General features: G+C 46.8%; 1 protein-coding gene across 1 annotated transcript in view; it reads right to left on the bottom strand.

The window, feature by feature from the left end:
- KCNK10 (potassium two pore domain channel subfamily K member 10) overlaps positions 1 to 27244 on the bottom strand; it is a 130757-nt gene extending 103513 nt beyond the window's left edge. Inside the window, exon 1 of the mRNA XM_077780884.1 lies at positions 27110 to 27244. Coding sequence (XP_077637010.1) covers positions 27110 to 27152 — 43 coding nt within the window. The 5' untranslated portion in view covers positions 27153 to 27244. The remainder of the gene's footprint in view (positions 1 to 27109) is intronic.
- Positions 27245 to 27271: the final 27 nt, after the last annotated feature.

The raw sequence follows: 27271 nt of genomic DNA, 5'->3' as shown, positions 1-27271 counted from the left end.
TCCCCAAGAGGGTTGTACAGGAACCATTGGTGGTACATGAGATGGCATTAGGTGACACACAGATGAGATATTTTTTAATGGCCATGGGTTTATTTTAATGAGCACTGGAAAAAATAGAAGTAGTGCAGAATACCTATAATTTCATAGGTACCACTGCTTCGTGTAAGGCTAAATTCATTTAAGTTTTTAAAACAAGGGGTCAATTGAAAGAAAAATATCAACTAAACAGTGGTAGATACTGCATAAGGCAAAGCTAAATTTACTTAAGTTTTTGGGATTTTTTGTTATGAGACAGAGAGAGAGAATCCCTGCCAGACTTCACACTCAGTGTAGAGCCCAACTCAGGGCTCCATCCCCTGACCCTGGGACCATGACCTGAGTCAAAATCAAGAGTCAGAGGCTCAAATGACAGGTGCCCCTATTTAAGTTTTTAAAAGTGAAATCAATTTAATGGAAAAAATGCAAATTAAATAAATAGCGTTACAGGTGATTTTTAAATATGGTAACAAAAATTTTAAGCAAAGGTGGCATAGGAAACCTTGCCCTAACTAGTATTTCCAGTTGAATCTGGTTTGTTCCCAAATGCCCTACACTCCACTGCAAGATCTATCCCTTACAAACATCCCTTCGTGTCACATCAGGTCTGGAAAACCCTAAGCAGCTCCCCACAGCCAGCTACATCTCACTTCTACTGACAGTTCTTATTTCTCGAATCCTCTTTCCAAGCCCTCCTCTGGTTTCTGGGCAAGAGGACACCGCCCTTTCTGTCCCTTGGGCAAATCTTGCAAATATGCACCGTCTTGCCTGTGCTTAGACCATTCTCCCTCCCCTTTCCTTTCCCCAGTCCGTGCACATTCATTCCCCTAATAATGGAAGCTCAAAACCATCCGCTCCTTCCATTTCTTATCCCAATCCACCTTGTACTGCACATTCTTCATCCACTGCATTAACAGGTCTTACTTGCGACCTTGCTGTCATCCACATGTGTGTTTCATCACCCTGATTGGAATGTGAACTCAGCAAGAACTCAGCAAAGGCAAAGACTGTGTCCTTGATGTTGTGTGAGGTCTCCATCAGCCCACAAGAGTGCTGAGCACACAAGTACAAAACATGTGTCTCATAATGGAACAAACCAAAGCCAACACATCCAGAAAATGTCTAACACCAAGTGCTCTAGTAGCATGTCAACTATGAACTTGGCTTAGGATAGCTCACCCACAGCATCATCTATATGCGATTCTCACTGCACTCATCCCAAAGACCAAGTTTTAACAATTTTCCTGCACAATGAACCTGGATTTATCATTAGAATTTATCCTCAGAGTATACTAATAAAGAAATCACTCAACCTAGGTTCATTCCTAACACTTTTACAAACTCATCTATCCCTTCGAAAGATTTGATGGAATACAAAATTCAGAAGGCTTTTGATCTCAAAACTAATTTTACTTATCATGGTTTCAAAATAAATAAGAAATCACCTATCCTATATTATACTTCTCTTTTTCAATCTGTTAAGAGGCAATTCAGTATATCAATCATCATCTAAGGAAATATAGTCCAGTTGTTATAAACATAGACTCTGGTTTTACTCAGACCTAGGATAGACACTCAGCTGTACCATTCGCAAGCTCCAGGACCTTGGTAAAATTCATTCACTCACATAGGAAACATTAATTGAAAGCTATCAGGTCCTAGGCACTGCACCTGAACTCCCTAAGCTTCAGTGTTCTTTGTAAAATGGAAATGATGGCATTCCCCGACAATAGACACATGCCAGGATTAAGTAAGATAATATATGCAAAATGCCTGCCACTCTTCCTGCTCAATGTTAATGAATATCAGTTGTCACTGTCCTTATATCATGATCATGATCTTCAGTCTGCAGAGCATTTAACATTGCCAATTAAGGTCCCCCTCTTAAAACTCTCTCCCACTCTCTTGGGGCACCTGGGTGGCTCAGTTGGTTAAGCATCGGACATTGGCTCAGGTCATGATCTCACGGTTTGTGATTAGGGCCCTGAGTCGGGCTTTATGCTGACAGCTTAGGGCCTGGAGCCTGCTTCAGATTCTGTGTCTCCCTTTCTCTCTGTCCACCCCTGCTTGCCCTCTGTCTCTCTTGCTCTCAAAAATAAACAAACGTTAAAAAAAATTTTTTTAACTCTCTCCTCCCTTGACTTCATGAAGAGACCATCTTTGTGGTTTTAGTTTATTAATTTAGTTTTAGCTTACTAAATTAATAAACAGAAAAGAACATTTTCAGTGAGTGACAGGCATGATGCAGACAATGACAAGTGTGCTGACAGAAGGTGACCTGCATGAGTGGGTGCACAGAAAAGCATCTGTGAGGAGGTGACATTTGGGCTGAGGTGTCAGAGGTGAGGAGGAACCAGTCACATGAAGATCCAGTGGGAGAGAATTTCAGGAGGAGAAAACGGGTCCCACAGACGGCCTAGGATAAGGAGGGGCTGGTTTGTTCAAGGAAGAGAAAAAAGCCTAGAGAGGGCAAGACTCTAGATGAGGTTTGGAGAGGAGGTAAGCAATAGCCCTCACACGGGGCTTCGTAAACCAGGATCAGAAGCTGGGAGTTAATGCCAAGGGGAAAGGGGACTATTTGAGAATTGTCAGCGCTGGGTATGACAGCATCTGATATACACGTTTAAAGATCACTTTGGCTGCCCTGTGGGGAATGGATTATGGAGAACAGGAAGGAAAGCAATAAAAAGGCTGTGTCAGCTAAGAGGATGTATCAAACCAGAGTGGCAAGAGCATATCGTGGGCATGTTTCAGAGGTCACAGTTGGCAAGACTTATTGATGAAGGGATTGAAGCGTCAAGGGGCAGGAAAGAAAGGACTCGTCCATGCATCATTCCTAGATTTTTGTCTGAGCAACGGTATCCACAGTGGTGCCATTTATTGAGAAGAGGGAATCTCAGGATAAGATAGGTTTCATATAAGAGTCCACAGTCCCGATTCAGTGACTGCTGTTGGAGAGGGCCATTAGACGTGTGAGCAGAAACATCAAGGGTGCAGGTAGTTGTGCAAATCTAGAGATACGCACTTGGGAGGTACTAAGGGCTGGTGACATCACCCAGGGAGAACCACAGAGATCAGAGAGGCCTCAAGTCCAAGGGCATGGGCATTCCACCATTTGGAAGGAGAGCATCAGTGAAGCAGCCAACAGGAAAGTGGGGAGCAGCCATGAAAACTGAAGGAAAACCCCAAGGAAATAATGTCACAAAGCAAGTGACAGAAGTGACACACTTCAAGGAGAAAGCGTTCAACTATTTTTTTTTAAATATTTTTATTTATTTCTAGGAGAGAGAGAGAGAGAGAGACAGTGTGAGCAGGGGAGGGTCAGAGAGAGGGAGATACAGACTCCGAAATAGGCTCCAGACTCTGAGCTGGCAGTCAGCACAGACCCCGACGTGGGGCTCGAACCCACGAACCGTGAGATCATGACCTAAGCGAAAGTCGGACGCTTAACCGACTAAGCCACCCAGGCGCCCCGAAAGCGTTCAACTATTAAAAAGGCCTCACGTAATCAAGGATAACGCAGCAGACACTGCCCGGTGCTTCCACGTTAGCCCCTCTCCCGTCCTTGCTAACACACCCACTTTCACCCCTATGTTGGCTAAATGGCAACATGTTTAAAGAGAGTGGGTCCCCATCACAAATTCAGGAGACAATTCTTAACTGGTCCAAGCCAATAATGATAATACCATTGCCCTTTGATGCTGATTGGTTTAGGGGTTGTTGTAAGGAGAAGTATGCTCCAGGGCTCCTGGGTAGGGGGAGTCTTCCATGATAAGAAGAGAAATATAAGGAGAAGCCCGCCTCACTTCCCTCCCTGTGTCTGGATGACATAAGACCTGCTAGAGCTTCTACAGCCCTCTTTCCGCCATGTGGGGAGCATTTACCAATGTGATGTAGAAGGCAGGGCAGAAAGCTGGACACACCTGGGTCCTCAATAGCATTACAAAACAGCTGAGCCACCCTGGTACCCCCTGTTCAGTAAGAAGATAACTCTCTTAACCATAAAAGTCCTTATTGTTTAAGCTTCTTTATTTTGTTTTGTTTTATTTTGTTTTAATTTTTTTTACATTTATTTATTTTTGAGAGACAGAGCACAAGTGCAGGAGGGACAGAGGAAGAATGAGACACAGGATCGGAAGCAGGCTCCAGGCTCTGGGCTGTCAGCACAGAGCTCAACGTAGGGCTCGAACCCACAAACCGTGAGATCATAACCTGAGCAGAAGTCTGACGCTTAATCGACCACCCGTGCCCCTTGTTTTTGTTTTAGAGAGAGAGAGAGAGAGTAAATGGTAAAGGGAGAGGGAATCTTAAGCAGGCTCCACACCCAGCACAGAGCCTAACACGAGGCTCAATACCACAACTCTGGGATCATGATTTGAGCCGAAATCAAGAGCCAGACACAACCATCTAAACCACCCAGACACCCCTGTTTAAGCTTCTTTGAATGGGACATTCTGGGAGCGCCCGGGTGGCTTAGTCGGTTAAGCGTCCGACTTTCGCTTGGGTCATGATCTTGCGGTTCGCGGGTTCGAGCCCCGCGTCGGGCTCTGTGCTGACTGCCAGCTCAGAGCCTGGAGCCTGTTTCAGAGTCTGTGACTCCCTCTCTCTCTGACCCTCCCCTGCTCACGCTGTCTCTCTCTCCTAGAAATAAATAAAACATTAAAAAAATTTTAAAAAAAATTGAATGGGACATTCTGCCACATGCAGCTAAAGCATCCTAACTGGTGCTTAAGATACAAGAAGAGAAAGGGGAGTTCAATGGCCACTGGTAACCTCAGTCAGAGCAGCCCCTGTGAAGAGGTGGTAGCTGAGAAAGGAGGTTGGAGGGGGTGAGGGGAGTGAGACCATGACTCCAGACAAGTCTTCCCCGCCATTGTACTGTGAAAGGCTAAAGGAATTAACTGGTGGCCGCAGGGGGTGTGGGACAAGGGGATGCAGGGAGATAAGAAAGCACGCTCACACACTCCCGGGAATATTCCAGCAGAGGGGGAGAGGGTGATGGTTCGGGAGAAGAGAGGAGGCCAGCAGAGCATAAGCAGCGGGGGCCTCAGCAAACATGGAGGCTGGCCTTGCAGAGGAGCAGACACACTTCATTCACTGAGGAATAAAGGCGGGGCAGCGGGTACAGATATTGGCAGAGCTGGGTGGGAAGAAATGAGGTGGGTCTGACCAATTACTTCCTTTTTTCTCAGTGATGTAGGACATGCTCAAAATGTCTCTGAAGAGCTATCTAAAACTCTCCCCGCACTGAGAATCCCGTCCTGAGTTACCCTCCCTTTCTTCCTTCACATTCCCACAGGACCATTTCTCTTCTGGAGTTTTTATTCATCTGGCGTCATAGTTTTTACCCCCCTGTATGTACCACCAGAATGGAAACTCCTCAAGGACAGGGAACATCTAATTACCATCCCAGAGCCCATCACGGAGCCTGGCACACGTGGACTGAAATAAAGTCCTAATGTGCCAGGGTGAAAAAGGGAGTCCACCCTTATTCGCAGATTCCACATCTCCCTCTTCTCCTACTTGCTAACACATATTTGTAACCCAAAAACAATACTCACAGAACTTTCGCAGTCACTTGTGGACATATGCAGAGCAGCAAAACACTTTAGTCATCCGACACGCATGTTCCCAGCTGAGGTCCAACAGAGCGACGCTCTGCCCTGCCTTCTTGCTGTGGCTCTATACTGTCAGCAAGTGTCCTTCTTGTGGTCTATTTAGTGCCATGCTTTTCACATAGTTTTGCTTTTTGCTGGTCATTTCACTGTTTAAAATAGCACTCAAGCACAGTACTGAAGTGCTTTCTAGTGTTCCCAAGTGCAAGGCTGTGCTTGCCTTCTGGAGAAGGTATGTGTGCTAGGTAAGCCTCCAGCAGGCATGAGCCACAGGGCTGTTGCCGTGCATTCACTGTGCATGAATTGACAATACATGTCATATAAAACGTCTTTCAACAGAAATACACATAAAACAAGGTTCTGTGTTGATCAGTTGATGACAATGTGGTGACCAGCGGCGTGCGGGAACCTAACCCTAGAAGCACTGGTCCACTATTCATTCACTCAGTATCCGCAGAGACTTTACAGAACATGACCTCTGCAGATAATGAGACTCAACTGTACTCTGCTTTGCCATCTTCTGAGAAGGCAAATTCTGGAGACAGAATGGTTTGAAGAAGCTGAGATGAGTCTCATCAAGCCTCAACCTGTCTTTTCATGCTTTACGGATTACTCATCAGCACCAGGATTTGTGCTGAAGAAGTCTTGCAGAGAAAGCTGCTGTTGAGCTACAGACAGTGTCCCCTAAGAGCCACTAGCCTTCCTGGGGGACATCTTGGGGCACTGTGCCCTATACTCTCAAAGCTAGCTGGGTGGGGAATGAGGCAGAGAAGCAAGGGAAAGGTGAAAATTGACCATATGTCTTAATATGTTTTCCCCCAGAAGCTGATCCTACTNGAGTGTGTGAAAAGTGAGAGGGACTGGAAAGCAGCCAAGAACACCAATAAAAGGTGCAATATCAAGCTTCTTTTCACTGTGGGAGAATGGAACTTTTCCTATTGGAGAAACTAAGACCCCGTGCAAAACATATTACCCAGTTATCCCATCCAAGGCTGGGGGAACTGGGGTATTCATACACCATCTGCCATCAGTCATCTTTTGAGGGGTACTCTTGAAGGGGTGCTAATTTCTCTGCACTTTCTGCCTTCCATGGGAGCAGCAAAGTCAGCATGGTCAAAAAAATGGCAGAAGATGCAAGAAATGGCAGTCAGAAATCAGCCAGTCTGCCCTGAAGGGGTAGGAGTAAAGAAATGTGGATGAGCCCTGGCATGCTGCTGCGTCATACGGGCTCATGCTAGAAGTCTCACATAAACCGAGACCAGGAATGGGCCACTTTCATGAGAAATCTACAAAACAAGCACATAACCATTACCTAAGTCCTGGGGTCTTCATGTACTTTGAGCTAATTAATTCATAGACCAATTCCCACTACTACTTTTAAGTCAAAATAAGGTTTAATGATGTTTCCAGAGGAACCTGGAGGTAGTACACAAGGTTATTTTCCTTCTTTGGCAGAAATAAGATGGAAAGCTGATTTGCATTTTTAATGATCAAATGGGCCCTTTCCACTAAAATAGCATGTGAGAGACTAGCAGGACAGAAGCCATTTTTGGAAAATAAGGGGAACCTAGCACTTCATAGGAGGTGCTGACTCACCATCATTGAGTAGGTGGATCGCCAAGGAACATACACTGAAGACACACACCCCTGCCTAAGAGCCAGCCACTGCTACATCTTCCCTTCCATGAACACCTATGCCCACCGTCCCCAACGCTGTCACAGCGCCTAAGGGACATACACTCCAACTCATGTCTCAGGAAAGTCCTGGGGCCGGGAGCAGGGAGCCAGCTCACACTTTGTCATGGTCAATTACAATCTACTGTTAAAGACGAGGCAAGAAAGACAACATTTCCCCCATCATGTCGGGTAAGTGGATTTCTGGGCTTTGAACACAGAAAGCATATTTCTCTCTTCATTTCGATTTCTACTGCTCTCACAGTTCAGGCCATAACCCTTGAGAAATAGACAAAAGAACTAATCTGGCCAGTGCACGTCACAGGAGCCCCTGTGTGTGTGCGACCACAAAACCAGACCAGGAGGTAGATGGAGACTGTGAGCAGGGACTCCTTCGACCACAGCAAGGAAGAGGGGCCAGGCCTGAGGCCCAGGTAACCCACACCTAGTGGGACACGCCCTCTCCCTGTACCTGGCACTCAGCATGATACAGAGGCCCTATCAGAGGCCAGCAAATGGCCTTGCAGTCAACACAGACCTGGAAGCCAGCCTCAACTCAAGCACTTTCAAGAGGGGTGGCCACGAGCAGTTACATACACATTCTCAGCTTTGGTGTCCTCGTCTTCAAAATGGAGCTGACCCTACCTGTCTCAGATGATCGTCCGTGTCTTCATTCAGAAGTAGATAGGGACTGGGTGCCTGGGTGGCTCAGTGGGTTAAGCATCTGACTTCGGCTCAGGTCATGATCTCGCAGTTACTGAGTTCAAGCCCTGCGCTGGGCTCTGTGCTGACAGCTTGGAGCCTGGAGCCTGCTTCAAATCCTGTGTCTCCCTCTCTCTCTGCCCCTCTCACCACTTATACTCTGTCTCTGTCTCCCTATGTCTCAAAAATAAATAAACATGTTTTTTAAAAAATTAAAGTAGATATGGATGCTAGAAAACGAATGAACCTTGGAAACATTGTGCTAAGTGAAAGGAGCCAGTCACAAAAAGCCACATGTTATATGATTCCAATTATATGTAATGTCCAAAATACACATATCCATGGAGACAGAAAGTAGATTGTGGTTGCTAGGACAGGGAGAGAATGGGGGGTAATTGGAAGTGACTGCTCATGGGTCTAGGGCTTCTTTTGGGAGTCATGAAATCCTCATAGGTGGATTAGGAGGAAGCTAACCAAGAACCATGTGGGAGAAGAAGGGGAAAAATAGTTGGGGAGAGGGAGGGAGGAAAACCATGAGAGACTCTTGAATGCTGAGAACAAACTGAGGGCTGATGGGGGTGGGGGAGAGGGGAAGGGGGGTGATGGGCATGCAGGAGGGCACTTGTTGGGATGAGCACTGGGTGTTATATGGAAACCAACTTGAAAATAAACTATTAAAAAATTTTTAATAAAAAATAAACAAATTAAATACATAAAAAATACTGAACTGTACATTTTAGATGGGTAAATTTTGTTATGTAAATGATATCTCCATAAAGCCATTATCTAACATATAGAGAGAGATCGGGAGCCCTCACTATGTGCAGATTCTTTGGAAGCCAGGAGCATCCAGGTCATTAGGCCCCAACATGAGGATATTAACTGGAAGAATAAGAAAGTGACTCAGGCTGCTGTGAAGAATAAATTACATCGTGCGCCTTCAGGACTAGGGCAGTGCCCGGACGCAGGGCAAACCCTCGGGAAGCGTGCATGCCCAGTACAGTTATCATCATCGTGTACGAGTCTCCTGCGTACCTGGCACTGTGTTTGTCCTTTGTTACCCGCTGTCTCATTTAAGTCCCACAGCCCCTAGGGGATGGGCACTGGTCATCATTTCTGGACCTCAGACGGGGAAGCTTCGGCATGGAGAGTTAGGCAAGCAGCAGGGGAGTGGCAGGGCTGGGGGACAAATGTGGGCTCTTGCATGACCCCTGATCACACCCCTCTCATCGCCAACAGCAGCATGGCCACCGTGCCCCTCATCAGTACCACCAGGCAGGGTTCCCTCAATCGCTAGAACTGGTTTAAAATCGAACAGAAGCTTCTGGTAGCTGCTGGCAGGCTGGCTCCTCCAGGTCTTTCCCAGCCACTGAGCGGAGAATCCCTGCACTACAAGTGTGGCCTCACCGTGACCCTGCCTCAAACCCCAGGTACGATTCCCGTGGCCCCCGGGGTTCAGAGTGGACACCCAGCCTGTCCAACCAGCTGCTGCCTCCTTAAGCTTTCCTGACCCAGGCTGGCATCCTTGACTCTCTGTTGGCCTCAGTCTGCCCCAGCATCCCAGATGTAGGGAAGAGATTGCCAGGCTCACAACCAACCCAAGCCCCAATTTCCCCCTATTCAGAAGATATGTAAATTTAGACACTTTGGGAATCACGTGTAGCAAGAAGTTCCCATCTGCCAGAGAGAGAGAATGAGAGACAGAGAGAATTTAAGTACCTAACATTTTGGCCTCTTGCAGTTCCTTGGAGTTAATTTACATGTCATCATCATGGAGGAGAGTCACACTCTCCTCACTTCTCAGTGATACGTGCACAAGCCACACAGTCCTGATGAACAAAGATTCTTAAGAAAAGTTCATTGCAAACGAGGCAGTTCTGAGGCCCTCTACAAAATCACTGAATTCTCTAACAGAATATTGCTGCCTTCAGCAGGATCAACACTCATTCCCTGCAAAATTATCAAAGTAAACGTGGGTTTTTACAAAGCAATGGAACATTAGAATGGCCTCATCTTCATCCTTATTATAACATTGCTTAAACTGGGGCACCTGGGGGTCTCAGTTGGTTAAGCGTCCGACTCTGGGTTACGGCTCAAGTCATGATCTCACGGTTCATGAGTTTGAGACCTGTGTCGGGCTCTGTGCTGACAGCTCAGAACTGTTTGGGATTCTCTGTCCCTCTCTCTGCCCCTCCTGTGCGCTCTCTCTCTCTCGCTCTCTCTCGCTTTCTCTCTCTCTCAAAATAAATAAACCTTAAAAAATGCTTAAACTCCCAAACTTGTCAAACGTGGATCTGAAAAAGATTTCTACAGTGCAGAGAAGGTTGACAAGAGAGGCTGAGAGGTCCAGCCTGGTGGCAAGTTTCAGGAGGGCAGGGACTCTGTTGTCCATCCATCCCTGCACCTCCAGGCCTGCGACAGCACTGGGCACCAACAAGACATGCAGTCAATATTCACTGAATAAATGGATGGATGCCTTCCCCAAGAGGCTGCATATACACTCACATCCATACTATTATAAAATTTAGTTTGGAATCTCAGAACAAATATGCGCTAGGCTCTATAGAGCTATAGCTCTTCACTAATTCTTCACAAAAAGAAGGGATTGGGTTGCCAAGGAGGCCCCAGTGCCTGTTGGCGTTACCTGAAGAGGCAATGTGGGATAACAGAGGTCAGCAGATATGGATGCAAAGATGTGTTTTGTCCCTCTTTGCTGTCTGGTTGAGGGCAAGTCACTCAAACTCCCTAGACTCCAGGGTTTTCCTTTCCACGTCTGAAAAGTCCCTTCCGATTTCTGAAGTGAGATTCCTGTGAACTGGACATTTCCACAAGGGAAAATCCGCCTTCAGTGTCGTTTTCCTGTCCTCTGGGCACCTTCCGCCCTCTGCACCCGCAGCACTTTATCCCCTGGCCCCCATCACACAGCCTCCGGTAGCCAGGGTCCTCCACGCGCTCCCAGGGTAGGTACCCCCCCAAGGCCCGTCTTCCCTGCTCCTGACTTTCCCTTCCCCACTTTACACCAACCCGTCAATATGTTTGGGTCCTGTGTTCCATTCTCTCTTGGCCCAGCTCTCTTTTAGAAATGTGATTAACTTGGCTGCACCAATGGGGAACTGAGAGTTTGTATGTTATCCCAAAGAAATATATTTGCATTTCAACAAGATGTGTTCTGGAGATGATATTTTAATCCATATCGCTATCCACGCATTTATTGTGGTATATTATGATACGTGATTATGCACCTGGCTCAGCAGCTAGACTGGGACTTTTCTGGGTATAAGACCTCAAGTCTTTTTCATCTTTCTGTATCTGGTACGTCTTTTTCATCTTTCTGTATCTGGTATCTAGCTCCATTTCTCTGGGCATGCATTCAATAAATGTTTATGGATAACCACATAGATGGATGATACGCTGCTGACAAATAGAGTAACCGCTAGACTTTAGGCGATCTGATGGTCACGGGAAGGACTGATGTGGGTCAGTAACAGACAAGGACTTATAGGGCTCCTCAACTCCCCCTGCCAATGGCTGTCAGCTCCGCCTGCCTTTAGAACTGAGTCTGAAAGCAGACATTATTGCCTGACAGCAGGCATTCATGCTTCTATAGAAGCTGTGTTCTCACCCTGCCAGAGAAAGGGACCAGCGCCTCATTAATTCAGGCTTTTGGGAAGCCTTCTGAGCTGAGGCCACAGAGACTCAGGGGTTCCCATTATAGTCAAAAGAGAAATACCCTAATGTCACAATGCCTTTCAACACTCCAGAAACAAAGTGACAGTGGGTATGGAGGGGAGGCTGGCAATTTTTCTCAGGCCCATTATGCTGGACCGATAGCCAAATGCTCCTGAGAGCTGTCTGAAATACAAAATACAGGCCCTCTGTAGTTTGGGGTTTTATTGACTCATTTACTCCACGTATGTAAATTATGACACAATCAAGGGCGACGTAGCCAAGCCAGGGAAAAGATTATTTAACAAAAATTGAAAATGCACTGGCTGTTGTTTTAAGATACACCCCCCATGTGTAACCAGCAGTCTGGCATTGGTTATCCTAAACCAAAGATGCCAAGAAAAGCTTTTCCCCTGCCTAGATTTTTTTTTAATTCCTATCATTCTTAGGAGGAAATGCAAAGCCTCCAGGTGAGTCAGGCACCCAGCACCATGCGTTGCCCACAGTAAGCACCCTCCATAAACACTTGCTGAATCAATCATTCAATTTATGAGTGATTTTAAATCACTCATTTTTTATTTATTACACACCAAGTATGTAAAAAATACATGTATTTGTAAAAATACAAAATCAGATCGTGTCATCCTCCTCCTTCAAGCCATTCAGTGCCTTTCCTGTATTCTCAGAAAAGCGGCCAAACTCTTTCCTATGACCTACCAGACCCTGCAGAACATGGCCAGCATGACCACGCCCACCTCTCTCCAGCCAGCACCACAATCCGGGTCTCCTCAGACCAGCGCTCGCCTTACTGTGCCTCATTGGCTTTCTCTGTTCTCTTATAACACAGCCAAGTACCCCGGAGATCTAAACCAAAGGAGCAATATTGGAAACAGCGCACCATGAGCCGCCATCCTGATGCACAGCTGTGGTCACATCTATAGTATGCACACCACAGGACTTACGACCTCATCTCATAGTAAAAGTGGAAATGCTGATGGAATGATGTGCATGTGGCTTAGTCTGGCGCCTAATGAACCAGTTGTAGTTGCAGGAAAAACGGGGCCTCAGGAAGTAGAAGAATTAGTCGGAAGCGAAAATCGCTCTGAAAGTCCATCTCTTTGCAGGGGTTAAGCGGAGGCAGAGGGTGGGGGTAGCTCCTGGATGAAGGAGTAGTGGGGAAACAAGAGAACAAGAAGGTGGGTACCATGGCATAACATTATCCTGAGAAATCTTCAGCCTGTGGTTACTATGGTTACAGACGCCATGGGAGGTGGCTCCAGAATGTGATGAGGGGGAGGGGGCCCCAGACAGCCTCCTTCAACCCACTCTCGCGGTCTTAGGGCCTCTTTGCCATTTGGTGCGGGAAGTGACATATTCAACAAAGCCCATGGAGGCACTCAAAAGACACTGTATTCATTCTCCCCTGCCGAGGAGGACACAGACGCTCCAAAACTTTCCTCAGAATGTAAAACTGCGTCAGGAATAACAAGCCAGGCATGCAGTGTTTGGAAACAGGAGAACCTCTGAGGCGTCAAATGCACCCTGTTTCCTGGAAATCATTTTCTCTACAAGAATGTACAGAGAAAGCAACAAGGTAGTCCAAAAAAAGTCTACTTAAAATATGACAGAGAGTGCTAACAGGTTTCCATCAGTGGCTTTCCCCGTGAGCTGGCTGGGCCCATCAGCCCCCGGGCACGCCGTCCCTGTCATCCTGGTTACCCTCTGACTGGTGTTTCAGTCACACCATCCAGACACAGGTCTGCTGCAGAAACCCACCAGACACCCATTCCCTGACATCTCTCCTGCTCAGCCTGAAGGATGTCCTGTTCTGGCTTTGTCCAAGGAGGCTGGCTTTTCAGTCACTGAATCTGTAAAGGAAGGGGGGTGTCAAAGAAGGGGAGTCTGAAAAAGAAGTGGACCTAAGAGCTGTCGCACGCCAGCTCTGGTTTCAAAAGAAATTGGGTTTATCATGTGGTTATTCTTCGGTGAATGTCCTACAGATTTATGCATAGTGGGGTGCCTGCCTAAGGCAGCCTCAATAGATGCTTTTCGTAAACTGAATAATCTGCATGGACTGGTAGGTGTACTGGGATCTATTAGGAGACCATATATTCATCCTTTATATAAATAATCATCATACTATCTTTCTAAAATATCATTTTCAGTAGCAGGTAATAGGAGGGGTAAACGGAGTTCAGTGAATCATTGTTCTGCAGGGAAGCGGGAAATGCAGAGCTACACAAAATCACCCAGGTTTCTGTACTACAGGATTATCAGAGGCGGTGTGCAGGTAGAGGTGATAGCGCCAGCATTAACAGACAGACCCAGTTTAAGTAACAGAACTACAAGTTAACTTTGTGCAAGTCATTCAAGCTCTGTAGGACTTAGTCTCCTCATTCAGAAAGCAGGCATAATAATTGCATCTCTTTCTTTGGACTATAAAGAGGATTATATAAGATAATGACTACAAAGCACTTCGAGTACCTGGAACTTAGTATATATTCAATAAATAAGAGGGGGAAATGCTTACAGTAATTTTAAAATATATCCTCAAATCCTTGGATACTCCTCCCTTCCAAAGTGAGCTTAATCATCTCAAGTATGAACTAAACTTAATAATTCACATCTAATGAAAAGACTGTAGTAACAATTCCACCTGTTATCTCTTGAATGGCTTGATCTGGGGGGATGCCAGCCACCATGTTGGGAAGACATTCAAACAGCCTGTGGAGAGGGCCACATTAGCAGGAAATGAGCCCTCTTCTCCAACAATGAGCAGCAGTTGCAAGTCACATGAGCACATCATCTCAGAAGCGGCTCCCCCAGCCCCAGTCAAGCCATCAGATGACAGCAGCCCCAGGTGACCTCTGACCACAACCACGGAGTGACTCCTAAGCCAGACCACCAAGCTAAGCTGTCCCCAAATTCCTGATCCACAGAAACTATTAGATAATAAATATTTGTCATTGGTTTAAGCCACAAATGTCAGAGTTTTTGTCCCACAGCAATACCCACTCTTTAGGAAGGAATGAATGAATACACATCATTCTGTAAATCAACCATGAAACCTTTTTTTTTTTTTCTCATAGTATCTGGTAAGATTAACTGTGTCTTATGGAACACATTTTGGGAAATGCTGGCCTAGAACTTAACATTTTATAAAGCTTGTTCACATTTATTATCTCATTTAATCATCTCAGCAACTGTGAAGCAGGTGCTGATTATGATCTTTACTTTACCCAGGAGAAAACTTAGGCTCAAAAAAGGTTAAACGACTTGCCCAATTTATCATTCTACTAATACAATTGGTGGAACAAGAACTCAGACTCAGGTATTATGATTCCAAACTATATTTTTTCCTTTCATCTTTTCTTTGGTTTGACCAGAACAACCCAGATTTTTGAAACCTGGGATAAGAATACTGACAGTCCAAGAGAGTCCCAGGGAGAGGGTTGTGCAGTAGGCCACCCTCCCCGATGATCTGTAGAATGAAACAGATGCTTCTCAAGAGGCTGGAGCTGGAGTGTTCCCTGACTTCACAGAACAGGGGCCACGTCAACCGTGATAACAATATAATGCAGTTACCATTCATGGAACCTTCATAATGCTCCAGGATGCTTTTGAGAGTTGGCATATATCACTTTATTAAATCTACAGAATAAATCAGAGAAGTACAGCCTGTCATCATCTCCACCTTACACATGATGCTAAGCCACAGACAAATGAAATTACTTGCCAAAAGCAGCCACCAGTAAGTGATAGAGCCCAAACTGGGACCCAGGTGATCTAAGGATATCAAGCCACAACAGCACAACCATCTCCTTTCCCATAAGAATGGTGATGCCAGTGCTAGAACCCAGATCCTTCAACCTTAAGCTCCAAAGCTGTAGAGAGGGTAGCATCTAGTCCAGAAGCTAACTTGAATATAACATACATTTACTTCTACCAGGTTTCAAAGACGTACATGCTGAACCGGATCTACCATAACTACTTCCCATATGTCCTCAAGTTCTATCAGAAGAAATGAACGCCTTTGGCGTAAAGCAACTTTCTCAACCAGTAGAATCTGGGAGTTGACCCAGGTTGGTTCATGGTTAAAACAGATAACAATAGATTACCCCAAATTTGCAGACAAAAAAATAATAACAATAATAAGTTAATGGACAGAATCCTTTCATTTCTAAGCCTTTTCTCCCATCAGTTTTTCTTAAACACTTGGATCCTGCTTCTTATCTCATATGATAAAGGTGAGTAAATGTTCAGTTGTCAAATATCACACCCGATACCAAGCAACTCTATTCAGACTGTCAGGCTCATATTACATTAAATTTGGTAAGTTACACTCTGTCTTTAGCCTGCTAAAATAGTTGATATTTGGGGGACCTATTGGCATTCTGACACATAAGAAACTCACTTTCCTGGTATTAAAATTGTTTTTAGAAATACAAATAGCATTTGGGGCCATTCTGCAAAGGTCACCATGACTTCTAGATTCCTATCACTTGAGTAAATCTGCACTGTCTCTTGCGGGCATCTCCTTTTTAAATTGAAAACACTACAAACACCCCTACATTGGCTAGATGAATTTTTTTTAAAAAAAGGATCCTCTGCATAAGAGATAGTGACTGAGATCAGAACTCTGTGGAAGGCAGATGAGGGGTGAAGGGGTAAAGGAAGGAAGGAATAAGGAAGGGAGACAGGAATCAGGGAGGTAAAGTTCCCTATGATAATGTGGTTTATGTATTGCAGCAGCTAACTCTCCAAATCCTATGTCTCACCACTATTCTGCTCTGCTTCAAAGTTCCCTCTATGGCAGGGGGAATTCGTGGAACCAAAGTTGGTAGTATAGAACATGGATTCCCCTGAAAGCTTACCTTCCTATACCTACCATTCCACACCACCTCTTATGCCCATCCGTCCAACCTCTCTGGCTCTGGGAATGGAGGAGGAAGAGAATGCAACTCCCTCCTAGTTCCCTTGCCAACACTTCCTAACACTCACCACCACCATGACCCCAACCCTAATGGAGGATTCGAAAGTCAGGCTTCATTTTCAATTCATAGTCCTCAGTCCCAGACACTTATGAGGGGAGAAAAAAAATCCCAAACTCTGTCTGCAAACCACAAATAAGCGTTCTTGAAAGTAAATATGAGGTTTTGTTTTTCCGTGCTGGGTAACAGTAATGAGCCTGCTTTAAATAAACAGTAAAGTGTCCACTGAGAATACCACCAGGACCAGAGCCCGAAAGCGCATGGTGGTTCCTCTGATCCGCATTAAAAAATCTGACATTTAGGGAGATTCCATAACCAAGTCATGCAGAGCTGAGCCCCTGACTGTCTCTGTCTGCTTCATCTTGTAAGTGCCCTTTAGAACAGAATCTGAGGTCAACAGAAGAGTCTCCTTTTAATTCACCTTTAGGCTTCAGCCCAGGAAGCTATCCAAACTGAAACCTTCTAACTGGCTATCAGTAAAATGGCTTCAGTTTCATTAAACTCTTCTAATTCTCTATGGACTAAAAGTAAATATATATTATCTCCACTATCTCTGTAACCTTTTTCTTGCCAACAGTGGGGCCCCATTTCTGTGTCGTAGCAGATACCCTTCACACCGTATCTCAGGTTTTTTTGAAGTTTCTCAATTTGGGGCAAGACGCACATTGTATTTTTTGAATGCGTCTGACTTATGATACTAATATAGAGCCTGTTATGGAGTGAACTGTGTCCCCTGCAAAATTCATAAGTGGAAACCTTAACTGCCAACATGACTGTATTGGAGAAGGGCCCTAAGGGGATAATTAAGGTTAAATGAGGTTATAAGAGTGGGGCTCTAATTCAATAACACTGTTGCCCTTGTCAGAGGGGGAAGCCACCAGAGTGCCCTCTCTCTCCACCTTGTGAGGACACAGTAAGAAGGTGGCCATCTGCAACCGAAGGAAGAGCTCTCACCAGACATGGGTCCTGCTGGCACCTTGATCTTGCATTTCCAGTCTCCACAACTGTGAGAAAATACATTTCCATTGCGTGACCCGCCCAGTCTATGGTGTTTTGTCATGACAGCCTGAGCAGGCTAATACAGAGCCAAAGCACATATGTTTTTGGAAACAAGGTGAAATAGCAAAATCAACCCGCCTCGTCTTATTTCTACTCAGCAATCACTGAGATGGGCAGAAGAATGGTGAAGCTTCCTCAGACACTGCTGGAAAAGAACCCCAAACCAAATCTTGGCCCAGGCGATCTCTGGAACATTTTTCCTTTTTTACTTTCTAGGATAATTGTGGTGATTTTGGCACATTTATTAATCCCATTTGGAATGCTGATCTCCTGAAAGTTGGATGGTAAATCAAAAATAGACAACTTTCTTTCCAGGAACTATGAGCTATACAAATGTGTGTCTGGAAGCACATTAGTAAAGAGAGTGCTCAAGTGACCTTGCTGATCACAAGAGACTGAAATTTCTTCTTAACCAGGGGAGCAGAAGTGAAATCCAAGGGTCTTCAACTGAATTCACGGGATAAAGTGCCAGCCAGTGCACGGCCTGCAGAAAACAGCCATTGACTAAGGACTCTTTGATCAACTGAGAGCCTTTTCCCTCTAAATCTCTCAGAGAAACTTCCGAATACACTTATGGATAACAGGCAATGACCGCGTATGGGATAGACCACGGCCCCAGCAGGGAGGAAATCTTGAGGGAGACTGCCCTAGACATAAGGATCGAAAGGACTGGCTTGCCTGTTTGCAGCCTTGGGCCTCTAAATAACTCATTCCCTCTTTCTATTCTCATCAATAAACCTCAGGTTCCAATATCAACGAAAATAGGGTTGTCTCTAGAAGAAATGAGATAATCTGTATGAAGCGTTCTGTAAATTAAAAGCACTATACATGTACAATACAGGCCTCTCTGGAATTTTGCATTCAGGTATTCACTCAAAATGCAGCTTTAAAAAACGAAAACAAAAAACAAACACCAACTCCTTGGGCATCTGGATGGCTCAATCGGTTGAGGGTCTGACTTTGGCTCAGGCCATGATCTCATGGTTCGTGAGTTCTCATGCTTCATGAGATCAAGCCTTTCATTGGGCTCTGTGCTGACGGCGTGGAACCTGCTTGGGATTCTTTCTCTGTCCCTCTCTGCCCCTCCCCCTCTCCCACTCTGTCTCTCAAAAATAAACATTTAAAAAATTACATAAAAATAATTAAAAATTTAAAAACCCAGCTCCAGCTCTGAAGCTTTGCTTCTTTCTTCAGTGGATTTAAATACCTAAGAAGAGCTACATATCAATGGCCAATATAAGCCAAGTGAGTAACGGGTACCAATCATATCTTTGTCAGGCTACCCTCACCCTCACCGCCCTGCCCCATCCTGCACTGCACCCCCATTCTCTTTTCACTCCTGGTGAGATGAAGAACAGGAGGAAACAGTCTGCTGGAGACTTTATGAGAGATGGGAGCTTGCAAGAAGTGGGAATATCCATGTCCTTTCCAAGACCCCATTATACACGGAACTTCTTCCTTTCTCCTTATTTGTACTTTGCCACTTGTAGCTTAGAGGGGTCCTGGAATGTCCTTCGTGCATGAAGACTGAGAGACCCTCTCCATTCCAACCCCCCCCCCCCACCATCCACTCATTCAGCAAAAGTTACTGAGTATCTTCTAGGAGCCAGGCTCTTCCTGGGGCACTGGGGATATGACAGTCATCCAGACAGGGCAAGTTCCTGTTCATGAAATTCACATGCTAGTGAGGGAAGCTGGCATCAAACGAGACACATGAGTAAGACGCTTTCAGACAATGACAAGTACCAGGAAGATAACTGAACAGGTGACATAATAGAAAGCGAAGGACTGGGGAACAAGAGGGGAGGTCTTCAGATGGGACAGGGAAGCCTTTGCTAAAAAGGTGACATTTGAGCTGACATTCAAAGGTGGAAAGGAGCCAGCCACAACGAAATGCATTATAAGCAGCGGAAAGTGCATGTGTGAGTCTCTGAGACAGGACCAAGTTTGATCTATTTGAGGAACAAATGGAAGCCAAATGGCCCAAAGGTCAGATCAAAGGAGAGGGTTGAAGAGATGGGGTCAAAGAAGCCATGTCAATGGCCCATTTGCACATGGGAAGAGGATGAAACCCAGAGAGGTAAAATGAGCAACCCCAAGTCACACAGCTAATTACTGCTACAGCTTATTCTAGAAATTAATTCTTTTGCCTCCAAATCCAGAGTTTTTTACATCATATTGACCTGCTTGCCTTGAGGTGTGGAAATATTGTTTGCTGATCTTATTGGTTTTTAAAACCCCTTAAGATACATAAAAGCAGGGGCACATGGGTGGCTCAGTTGGTTAAGCATCCAACTCTTGATTTCAACTCAGGTCATGATCTCGCAGTCGTGAGATCCAGACCCGCATCAGGCTTTGTGCTGAGCACAGAACTTGCTTGGGATTCTCTCTCCTTCTCTCTGCTCCTCTCCCACTTGCACTCTCGCTCTCTCTCTCGCTCTCTCTCTCAAAATAAATAAACATAGAAAAAAGGATACATAAAACAGCAAGCCAATCCCAGTTTTCAGCAAAAAAATTATCAACAGGTGATCCCAGTGATTTAAGATGCACATAAGTTCTCCTATGAAAGCCAAGACTTCATGCCAGCCCACTTCTCTGAGGTCCTAGACAAGCAGTAACTATCTGTTATAGGCTTAGCTTGACAAATATGGAGGAAGGCCACAGCTCACCGGAGAATAATCATCTTACATTTAGGTCTCCTTTTGCACCTAAACCTCTTGACAGTGCTTTGCTTAATTCATGCAAGGGCAATCAAAACCAATCTGCTCTCAATCCACCTTCATTCTGTGCTATTAAATTGTCACGTAATGGGGCTGTAAGCAAAACATCATAATTACAACCTCCTTCCACAATCTGTGAGCGCCTCCACCTGAAGGTTCAAATCTGCTAATACTCAAATCCTACAGTCTGTGGAACTGTCCCTCCCCTCTTCTATTCTAATGCTAGGCTCCCCTTCCTCTCTGCCCTGCTAAAACACACTTGGTCTGTGTAAACCCACACTCCCAAAGAACAGACCCAAAGTCTGTCCACTGGCCAGTGACGGGCCCACCAGAGGTAGAGGTAGAGAGGCTATTTGGCTAGATGGGTTAATGGAGAATGGAATAGATAGGAAAGGCATTCTTCTTCCTTTCCTTCCCCCTCTTCCTTATTCTTTTCTTTCTCTTTACAATGAGCTTCTCCCTGAGTCTCCCTGAGAGTCCCTGAGCTCTGGGAGCCTCACCAGACAAGAGCCAGAGGTCCCAATAACTTAAGAGATAGACCCAAAGCACCCAAAGTATAAGGACCCTTGTTCTTGTGGTGCCTGGGTGGCTCAGTCGGTTAAGCATCCGACTTCAGTTCAGGTCATGATCGCACAGTCTGTGACTTCGAGCCCCATGTCGGGTTCTGTGCTGACAGCTCAGAGCCTGGAGCCTGCTTTGGATTCTGTGTCTCCCTCTCTTTCTGCCCCCATCGTCCTCACTCTTGATATCTCTCTCTCTCTCTCTCTCTCTCTCCCAAAAATAAACATTAAAAAAATTTTTTAAAGGACCCCTGTTCTAGTCCAACCCCACCATCTACTAGCTGTGTGACCTTGGGTAAGTTATTCAACCTCTCTGTTCTTTAGTTCCCTCACCTGCAAAATTAGGATGGTATCTTCCTACTTTAAATGAAGAAGAGTAACTAACATATTCTTCTAGTTAAATACAATGAATTAGTTAAGAATGAACTATTTTTTAATGTGTGTAAAGCACATGGTTCTATACAGCTGTGAGATATGCCACCCTCACCCCCTACTCTCTTCCTGCCTCCACCCCCTAGCTAGAAAAGACTACTGTCACGCCCAGCTACAGGAACCATTGTGCGTGAAGTCAAGCATCTTATTGGAAGGTAGTTCAGTGGTATCCTGATGGCAAGCAAGTGGGGACAAAGCACTTATGATGGGATAAGTATTGTGAGAATAATTGTATGAAAGAATGTGCATGAAACACCTGCATGCAATGATTAAATGTTGGTATTTTTATCAGAGTCTTTTCATTTTTAGCACCATCGGTTGTGACTGTAGATGCTACTTGTGCACTTATCCACTGTTGTCAGGCTGTAACATGTTGGATTCATCTGTGTTTATCACTGTGATATATAGAGAGAGAATGACGATCATCCAGAAATGTATTCTCAAAACCAAGGCAAGCTTCACAGCCCTGCATCCTGACCAGAGTTCCCTGATGATCCCAGTATGATTTTTTTAGACAGCTGCCCACCTGACACACCTCTTGGAGGGCTCAGGGACATCTCCCACTCAACAAGTTCCAGACTGTACGCACGAGCTTTCCTGCGAGACTGGTTCTGTCCTTGCTGCCTTCCCGGTTCTTCCAACGACTTCACCTCTACACTGTATTCACACAAAACCTGTTGATTTTCTTTCTGCCTTCCACGGCTCCCTACCCCGTCCGCTTTTCCATTACGACAGCCACTACCCTGGTCCATGTCACCATGGCGTCTGGTCCCTAACATCCACAAGAGCCACAGAGCACTTGTTTGGAAACTGAGTTCAGATCATGCCTCTTCTCAGCTTGAAAGCCTTCAGTGGCTTATGATAAAAACAACACTCCTGTCCCCACCCCACAATCCCACTCTACCTACAACATGAGGCTGTGGTGGTCTGACCCTATGGATCCACCAGCCACGCCTCAAAACACATGCTCCCTTGCTCTCCACCCTAGCCATGGAAACTGCCTTTCACTTCCTCAAATACGCATGTTCCTTCCGCCTCAGGGACTTTGCACTTGCTGTTTCCTCTTCTGTGTCAGTTTACCCCCTCAGTGGCCAATTAATCACTACATATCTTCCAGGTCTCAGTACAAGTGTCTGACTACCTTCCCTGACTACTCACTTTCCCTGATCCTTGTCAATCTCTTCTATCACTTTCTTAAAACCCTGATGCACTCCTTCATGGAATGGACATAAACATGTAATTACACACTCTTCTGTGCATTGATTGATTTAGGTCTGTGTCCCTCACTATAAACGCCAAGAAGAGTTTTTCTATACTATTCTGACTATATCTCCAGGGACAGCATTTGGTAAGTAGAAGGCACTCAATAAATATGTTTTGCAGGGATTAAAATAAAATAAAATAAAATAAAAAACCAAGGCACACTTTCCAGAGATCAACAGACAAAACTGGGTTGGGTTCGGGTTGCATTAAGGTGTAACAGCTTCAATGTTGAAAACAGGCCACATGTCTTCATTCGTTCTTTAATAGCCCGTCAGTCTATAATACATTTACTCCACGAATAAGTGCATTTCTGCTTTTCTGGTCTGGAGAAAATAAATGCACTTGCAAAAAAAAAAAATTAAACGCACCTACACACATCAGATAAACAAATTTCAACCCAATACACACAGAGCTGTTGCCTAGCCCAACCCAGCTTCGGAGGCGGCTAAGAGAAATTATAAAAGCTCAATTCTGCGAAAACTGGACACTCCGTTTCAACTTGTTCTGCTCGCCTGGCCGTCACTCAGAAGGGGCCCTAACATCTGTATGCTAATTACAGACACGGTGGTCGGCGCTAGGCACACACAAATCTGTCTTAGTCGCTCTCTTTTGCGCCAAGGGAACGCTGTCCAACATTCATTAGAGCTTGTAAACCACACGGCTGCTCCGGAGGACACACTGCGCGCCCCCTCCCCAGCCCTTGCCAGCCCCACCCTTCTCGCAAAGCCCTACCCCCTCCCACTTCTACTCCTCTCCGAGCCAAACTAGCTGCCTGGCTTGGGAATAAGATTGAGAGAAGACTCGGAAGGCCCTGGGGGCTCCATTATGCCCCATGTCCTAGGAGAAGGGCCACCTCCAGGGACCGTTACTGCAGATCCGAGCTCCACTTGCTGCCAGGAAACCTTTCCCACTGAGGACACCCTGAGCAGGCGGCGCAGCTCCAGGTCCAGGGGGAGGCACCCCACCCATCTGCCAGAGAGACAAAGATCACCAGAAACAAAGGACACACACACACACACGCACACACTCGCACACATAAAGTCAAAAGCAAATACCGACACTTGGTGGGAATTCTAGCCAAAGGGCCCGCTTGGTGTGTCTTTAAATAGGTTTTGAAACAATCCAGGAGGGACAATGATTATGTGGTAATGACAGGCACTATCTGGGTTTGGAACCCACGCTGCCTCCGCCCTCCTCCCACCCGCGCCGCGGTTCCCGGGCGCATTTTCCAGCCTCAGGACACACGCCGCCAGGAGCAAGAGTGCTTCCACTCAGGGAAGCGCGCGCACGCAGGCGACGGAGGCAGGACCACGGCGGCCAAAAGTAGGAAATACCAACCTTTAGGATCCCAGTTCACCTGTTTTCTTGGAGTCTCGATTGGAAATTTCATTGCTCCGTTGCCCAGAAGGGGAGGAAATGAAAAGAATCGAAATGATAATAAAGTCCTCAAGCTTTACACGCCTCGGTACGGCAGTCCAACAAAACAATTTCCAAGGAGCCCTGTACGGGTTCGTGGAGGAGCCCCAGAGAAAGAGAAGTGGAAAAGACTGGCTAAGGAGAGACTGGAAACGGCTTAGGTGTCGGCACCGGCTGAACGGTGGCCAGCTGCAGCCCCCTGGGTGAAAGGAAAAGTAAGACTGGCGAGGGGTGGATGGAGAGATGGAGAGGGAGGCTCCGGAAGATAAAAAAGCCAAGCTGCTTCCCCAACCCGGTGGCGGCAGGTGGAGGGGGGCTGAGCAGCCAGAGGACCCGCGCGCGAGGGAGAAACCCACTGCAGTGCCACTCCAGCCCCCGAAGGCGTGTGCGCACACACTCCCGCACACACACACACACACTCGCCCGGGCGCGCGCTCCGNAGGAGGGGCCCCGGCCCCCCCGCCGCAGACCTCGGCCTCGGGGGTGACCTCTTACCGCCGCTCCCACCCTGGGCGCACGCACACACACCCTTTTTTTCTCACTTCATTTTTTCTCTCCAGTCCCCTCCCGCGCCCGGTTCTCCCGCCTGCGCCCCGAACCCGCGTCCCCAGCGCACTTGAAAGAGGCCGGTGCCAGCCATGAGCCTTTTGTTCTGGGACCGCTCCGCGTTGGCCGGGCTCTCCCCACCCGGAGAAGCTCGTTCCCCAGGCGCGGCCCGGTCCCTTCCCCAGCTACCTGCAGCCCGGCTGGGGCCGCCGCTCGCGGGCGGGGGAGGCGGCTGGAGAGAGACGCCACGGCCCCAGAGGCAAGTGGAGTTGCCAAGAAAGACCTTGCGGCCCCCGGAGGCCCGGCCGGGGCAAGTGCAAAGGAACCCCGCACATGTTCCCGGAAAGAGGCTGAACCTGGCGCGTCTCCCCTACCCCCACTCTCACTGAAGCCGCCCAGGGGTTTTCCGCGAGGCCTCGATCTCCAGAAGAGCCAGGTGGTGCCGAAATGCTCTCGAACGGGCCACTCGAAGTACCAATATGAATGATGCTTGCGAATTGTTTCGGCTCCTAGCAACAGAGACTTGCACATAGTAGATGTTCAAGAAATACTTGCTAAATGAAGGCATGAGCTGCATGAAGCAGTGGTGGACAGAAAGTGGGTAAATTACTGCCCGTTCACTGTCCGCTCGACATGTATCTTGAGCCCCTTCTATGTGCCATCACTGTGCTAGGCGCTGGCCGTACGGCAATAACGGCCTACATCTGGGCCTATGGGTCTTCCATGGGTCTCACTGTCTAATGCCCACGAGGTCCGGTTAGAGTTGTCGTTGACTTTATTTATGAAAGAGAAAGTGACTACCGGGCTCATTCCCAAGACTGCCTGCTATGGCCCTAAACCCCTACACTGGCAGTTGCTCTCTGGATGCATGCCACCCTAGGGCACCTTGAGGCCTCTGGGAGCCCTGTTATACATCTTTCCCATCGCCCACAGTCACATCCAGGTTTCTGAGGCCCAGGGCAAGGTCCACGGATGTCCACTGTCATCTGTGGGAAGGGCTGGTAAGTGCTCTGTCACGGACGCTGCAGGCTGCTGGGACTGAAATCCTGAGTTCTCTGCAGACCCCATTCAGGCAAACCTGGTCCCAGTCTGATGGCGATCCTCTGACCCCTCAGCCCTTTGGGAAGGCACAGGTTCCCAAGGTACTTTAACAGCCACCTTCTCTGGGACTCCATTTCCACACTTTGTTTCCCTCTACAGGGAATCTGAGAGGATGGATGAGACATGGAAATCAGACAAACAAGGAATTTCTGCTTCTCCAGCCATGACCCCAGAGAAATTCTGTCCCCAAACCCGAAGTGAGCAGCTTCCAAGCTCCTGAGACAGCCTTGAGAGACTCCATTTGCCCTCTCCTTAACTGCTCACAGGCAGGCGGGCTCCAGCCCAGTCACTGCAATGCAATGTTTTTACCTGCATCTGAGTCAGAGAGAGGTGCCCCCAGAGGAAAATACCCTCTATCCCAAAGCCTCTGAGGATAGGGAAGCAAGACTGGCATGTATCTAATGGCCCCTCCCAGTCTCTTACTTCTCTGTATTTATCTTCCCTGTCGCGTTGAAGAAGCTCCAACCAGCCTCATTTTACAGATGAGAAGATCAAGGCCCAGAGAGGTAAAGGAATGAGCCCAAGGTCACAACACAGAGATTCTAACCCAAGGGAGCTCACCTGGTCCCTGGACCCATGAATCTGACCCTGTAGCTATATTATCTAGGACTCCAACCCTTCCTCCTTTGCACAATGAATTGGGCTACCCTGCTACCCTAAGGTCTACATCAGGGAATTAGTTTACTATGCAAAGCAAATTCCCCTGGCACAAAATGTAGCCGTAGGATGCATCGTTCAGTCAATCAACAAACATGTATTGAGCAGGTCTTAGGATGAGATAGATTGGATATTTCCCTCAGAAGTTTTATTGAGCCCTTGGAGAATCTTCCCCCCAGAAAAGCATCAGCAGGAACGTTATTTGGAGGTTTAGGGAGGTTTAGGATGGACTTGCTGGGGTGAGGGAGTAGGGTCAGGGGTCTGGGGTGTCTGACGTAGATTAAAAACTTGCCCTAGTCACAGGCCCTTAGCATCTCTCTGCTAATTCACTGCCCCCTCCACCCCACCCCCAACCTCTGGGGCTTTCTCTTTCCTCCACTTTCACTCTCCCTTCTCAGTATGTGGACAACACAAATGAGGAGGAATCCACCAAAAATTAAGTAAACAAGTAAGTGGTAATGCCAACACACCCTCCCCTAATGTGCCTGACATCAAGCCCAACCTCTAAACTGCGTTTGTGGAATGGGCTGTGGGGGGTGGAGGGGGTAAAGCCAGAGCCTCCCCCCCCACAAGAAAAACAACTTAGCCCATTAACCATTTGTGTTACTGAAACCCCCTTCCACCGCCGCCGAGTCTTTCCCCTTCGTTATTACGCACTAGATTCCACTTACCCCAAGGAGGAGGAAAGAAGCGAACTGTGTAGAGAAAACACATCCAAAAAAGATGCCGCGCGGAGCGGTTCCCTCTCTGTCTGTGCCGCCGCAACTTCCATGGCTATTGCTGCGGGCGGGTTAAGTCTGGTGGAGAGAGACCGCCTCGGGTTCCTGCGGCAG

Source organism: Crocuta crocuta, unplaced genomic scaffold (assembly GCF_008692635.1).
Source record: "Crocuta crocuta isolate KB4526 unplaced genomic scaffold, BGI_CrCroc_1.0 scaffold299, whole genome shotgun sequence".
NCBI classification, from domain to species: Eukaryota; Metazoa; Chordata; class Mammalia; order Carnivora; family Hyaenidae; genus Crocuta; species Crocuta crocuta.
Note: the sequence above shows the minus strand (reverse complement) of the source record. Positions and strands in the feature narration are given on the sequence as shown.